The following is a 4,803-nucleotide window of genomic DNA, read 5'->3' on the forward strand; positions in this document are numbered from 1 at the left end:
TTCTTTTCAGTTGATCAGGCAGCATCAAGATAAGGCAAAGGGGATAAAGATGTTGGACCTCAGCAAACACGAACAGTAATGAGTTTATCCTCCCCAGGAGTATTCCACTAAGAAATGGGCAGAAATGTCACTGGTGGAAGGCAGTTCAACTAAACCAACCCAGCCATGCCGCACAGTTTGTCTTTATGTTTAAAGGACAGAATTGGCTTTGTAACTTAAAAGGCATCATGTGCAGAAGGTGCCAAGTGTCTGCACGTTGGAATCATCTCTGCTGTTCTAGGTAATTGAACCAGAACTCATCTGAGAACACCCTGGAAAACCAGAAGTTCGCAGTTCTACTTCTGCAAAGCAGAGCCTTTTGTGTGGCATTTTTGCTAATAGCTGGGATCAAATTTGGTGACAATATAACTAAACCAGTGATCAGTGGTAGTTTCGGAGTGGCCAGGTACCGATAGAGGTCCAAAATTCTTGCACTTTTTAAATGACAAATAAAAAAAAAAATCTAGAATTTTTGTTTTCGAGAAGCCTCTGTGTCTATAAAGAGTTCCTGTATGTAATGTTCTACTTTGGATGTTCGCCTGAGCAGAACAAACCTGAGAAAGTGAAACTACGTGGACTATGGATCGCCATTCCTCCAAGTCACATAGTATATTTCAAACCAAAAAGCTTCTTAAGAGTGGAGTAATACTTACTGCCATCTCCTTACCTGAGTAGATGTGTTTGTACTACTTTCAAGAGGTGTTATTTCTCCCAAAACAGAAAGGGGTATGTCATCAGCAGATAGTAACAGGACCTCAGTTATGACCACGGGGTCCAAAATATATGGCTTCTAAAGGAAATGTGTTCACTTGAAATGCACTTTGAATCTCAAAAAGTTACTTTTATTAGTGACTATGCATTTAGTTTATAAAGAAAACAAAATATTAAGGTACATCCAGTATTTTCCCCAGATAGCCTTAACCTTTGTTGGCAACTGCTAGATGTAAAGTTTATCTTATCTTCTGACCTGACTAACATGCTATTTTTCTGCTTTGCCCTGATTCCATTCTCATGTTTCACTCTTAGTGGTCGAGATGCTTTGGGTCTTTTCTCCTGCAGAATGAGATTTACCATGTTCACACAGAATTAATTACCTTAGTTTGTCGTTTTAAAATTCCTAGCCACAGTCAACCCTCATAGTCTTCTACCAAAAGCAGAATGAGAAATGACAGGCACATTGGTTTCTAGACACTGCAGCATATAAACTCCCTGAGGGGCGCTTCTTTCTAATCTAAGCAGGTAAACTTGCCTCTCTTTTCTAAAGAAAATGAATAGCTTAGCTACTCCTTTACAGGACCGACCCTGGGCTGCGAAGGCTCAAAACTGAAGAGTCAAGGCCTTTTGGCAGTTTTCGGATGTGGAGGCTCCGCCTGGATTGCATAGAATTCTCCTCCTTTTCCCCTTTTAATATCAGCATCCAAACCACATCTCTCAGGCAGCTCTTTGCTCTTAAAATACACTTTTTAAAAACCTGATCATGTATTCTGATTTTTGATTCCAAAAATATCATCATTCTGGGGTGCTTTTTATGAACTTTCTCCAGAATCATTTGGGGCAGAAGCAAGTATTTCTGAACTACTTTCAAACAAGGTTTTCACCAGCGGTGTGTAACTGCTCGGGGACTTGTCCTCTAAAGATACCCTTTTAGAAACAAAAAGTAGGGGTTTGGCTGCTGCTTTCTAGATACTTAAAATGCATGAAGATTAATAGTCTTAGGGTGTGAGTAAGGTGTGAACTAGGAGAAGGGGGCAGCATTTGCAAACTCCTATGTAAAGAGCACCGGGTAGGCATCATTCCCTTTAAAAAGCCTCACACACTATGTGTGAGGGGTGGGCGGGGGATGGGGACAGTATGTGGGAACTCTACTATCTGTACAGTTTCTCTGTAAATCTAAAACTGTTCTTAAAATAATTAAAAAAAAAAAAAAGACCTAGACCCTGGGATTGTAATAAAATCTGTGTTGCCATGTGGTTCTAATCACTAGTCACCCAGGTAGCGGTGGTGGCGGCTGAAAGAGTGTAAAAGTGGTAATGAAAAACATACTAGGAAACTTTCAGTCCAATGTGAGAGGAAGACGGTAAAGTCAAAATAGGAGGCCTGGCGTGAACTGGCGTGACGCTTCTTTAACTTGACTCTAGCATGTTGACACGGCGGGCTGTAGACGGCAGACAGTGCTTGTGAGGGAAATAAAATATAAAACATCTGTTCACATAGATTATGCGGCGAACCAATCAAAGGAAACAACTGGTTAGAGAGAATGAATTTTAATCAATGGGTTAAAAAACTTATATAACTGTGTTGAACATAATATATGCAACATTAAATTCTGGGTAGTACAGGAATTGTTTCCTGTATGTGGGAACACCTCACCCTGAGCAGACCTGACATACCACAGTCTGACTGATCATTTGTCCCTAGAAAGCTCTAACACAGACATTTTTAACATAGCGCACTCCCAGAATATGTATAAAACAGTTTGATCTTTTCAAATGGATTCGCACATAATTTTAGAGAGACTATCGGTTAAGATGAGGTGTATCTGTGCTGTAGTTCCGTGACTTCGATTTCTGATAAAGGAAGCTTTTCTTTATGTCATAATAAAATTTCACTCTATGAAAAAGCAACTGAATTTGTGAAGTACGCACCTCGAAGGCACGCACACAGTGTGAGCACTCAGTGTAAGGTCCGTGCACGATGAACGCACAACACAGTTTATCACAGAGGACCGTAGCTCTCAAGCACACTACTCCCCTCGTTACAGAGTGTGTTTAACCCAAAGCACGTCAAGGAAGCTAAATATGCCTACATCTCTGTGTGGCGTGGCCCAGGCCCCCTACGGGTATGTGTATATGTGCAAGGAAGGGTACACTGTCATGGTGGAGCGGCCCTTCTTTGCGCCAAGAAACCTGCTCCTGGACCAGTTTGGCTTCACATCTGCAGCTGGATCTTGGCTGGTGTTGGTGCTGTTCTTTGAGGAGCATGATACTATGAATCCTGGCTTCTCTCTCTGTGTAAACAAGATACAGAAGTTGAACTTACTTTATGTCGCAGTTTCTAAAGTTACTATAAGGGTTTGGGTTGGTTTTACAGGAGTTAGTGAGAAGTAGCTGCATTTCCCTCAAATACCAAAGTAGCTGATTGTTGTCACAGGATGGAGGCGAATCAAGCAAGCATTTGCCCTAGAGCCTCAGATCACCAGCAGTCCATAGGCAATATCTTAATTGCCCTGAGAAGTCCGGGGACTGCATTTTATAAGCTGTCTAGAAATCTTACATAAAGGAAGAGAAGAACTTGATCGACCAAGGTGGGAGACTACTCCATTTTTTTCAACTCTTCTTATCTGACGTGCCATGGAAGTTAAATGCCTACATCTCTGTTAGAGGTTTAGATGGCATTCATCCAGTACGTTGAGTTTAAATAATCCCTGACTACATGTTACAGCAAGTTTCAGTTGTGAGATATGGTTTTAGCAACTCATAGACATCTTCCAATGAATGCTGAATGAGGAAAAAGGACAAGTTCGCCACCTATTAGTCTGTCGGGAAAGAAACTCTCTTTGATTTGACTTTAAACCTCTCTTTTCGCTGCTTTTCAGTTTCTGTTACACCATTGTGGTTGGACTATCTTGTCACCCCTCGTTGAGGATCACTGCTTTAAGGGAGGGATCACGTCTCACAGTCCTCAAAGGATACTGGTGGGTAAATGAGAACATCAAACCGAGAAACCCCAAGCGACAGATTTAAGAAAGCAGGGACCTCACCTTGGGAGAACTATGCGTTCTATATCTAGTATACCTATGTTCATGCAGTGGCTTTCAGCCTTTACCTGGACATGTGTGAGCAGAGCCCTCCCACCGATGTCCCCAGGGCTATTTAAAGCAACAGCTTACTAGCTATCTCACCAAGTGCAAACAAGCAAGAACAATGTCAGAGGGGTAGATATGAATCCATTTTAACCTATCGTGTTTAAAAGTCAAGTAATTCGCAAACCTCCTCATTGAACAATCACTGGTCACACTGCATGTGAGGCATACTTCGTCACCGACGGTGGCACCCCCATGTTTGTTAACATCACCTAAGGTTGAGAACTGCTGTATTATTCACTATCACTGTTTAACCTGAAATCGTGCCAGGGAGTTACAAAATAAGAGCTGCCTAACAAATATTTGTTGAAATAAGACCACATTCTCCATGGCAAGCTTTTAGCTCTGGGCGGGCTTCCTCTGTCCTGTGGTGCCCTGTGGGCTGCGCCCCACAGTGGTCAAGTGGTTTATAGCCTGAGGGTCAAATTAGCTTGGACGTTCACTTGAGCAGAACGAATCTGAGAAGGTGAAACTGGGTGGACTGAGGTTCGTCATTCCTCCAAATCACACAATACCTCTCAAAACCAAATAAAATAAATCACTGAAATATATGTATACGTATTAGGTGAAATACCTGCATTGTCTCTTTATTCTTAGTTAAAATCAAGGTGGTCGTTTTCGATGAGTCCAGGGAGGTGCCTTTGTCTTTTCCATTTAACTGTGACCAAAATAAATGAACACGTTCTCGCTAAAATTTCCACTTGGACAAATGTGATTATATAGAATAGACATTACTTGAGTATTTTTTATTCATGCATGTTGATTCATTACGCTATTCTAACACAAAAAGAGAGGCAGGACACAGATAAAGATTCAAAGAAAAAAAAGAAAACTAATATTCGTTGAATGCCTACCATATGCCAGGCACTTTACACAGTTTCACATCTAGTTTTCTCAACGTA

The 4,803-nt window shown here is 41.4% G+C and overlaps 1 protein-coding gene across 5 annotated transcripts in view; it reads right to left on the reverse strand.

Moving 5' to 3' along the window:
* Window positions 1-2,287: 2,287 nt before the first annotated feature.
* AGBL2 (ATP/GTP binding protein like 2) overlaps window positions 2,288-4,803 on the reverse strand; it is a 32,126-nt gene continuing 29,610 nt past the window's right edge. For 4 of the 5 annotated variants that reach the window (XM_011357010.2, XM_011357007.2, XM_023528787.1 and 1 more), the window contains one exon: window positions 2,288-3,046. In XM_011357010.2, coding sequence (XP_011355312.1) covers window positions 2,873-3,046 — 174 coding nt within the window. In that variant the 3' untranslated portion in view covers window positions 2,288-2,872. Of the gene's footprint in view, window positions 3,047-4,475; window positions 4,560-4,803 lie in introns of all 5 variants that reach the window. The other variant, XM_023528786.1, reaches the window with a different exon arrangement.

This window comes from Pteropus vampyrus, unplaced genomic scaffold (assembly GCF_000151845.1).
Source record: "Pteropus vampyrus isolate Shadow unplaced genomic scaffold, Pvam_2.0 Scaffold31, whole genome shotgun sequence".
NCBI lineage: Eukaryota > Metazoa > Chordata > Mammalia > Chiroptera > Pteropodidae > Pteropus > Pteropus vampyrus.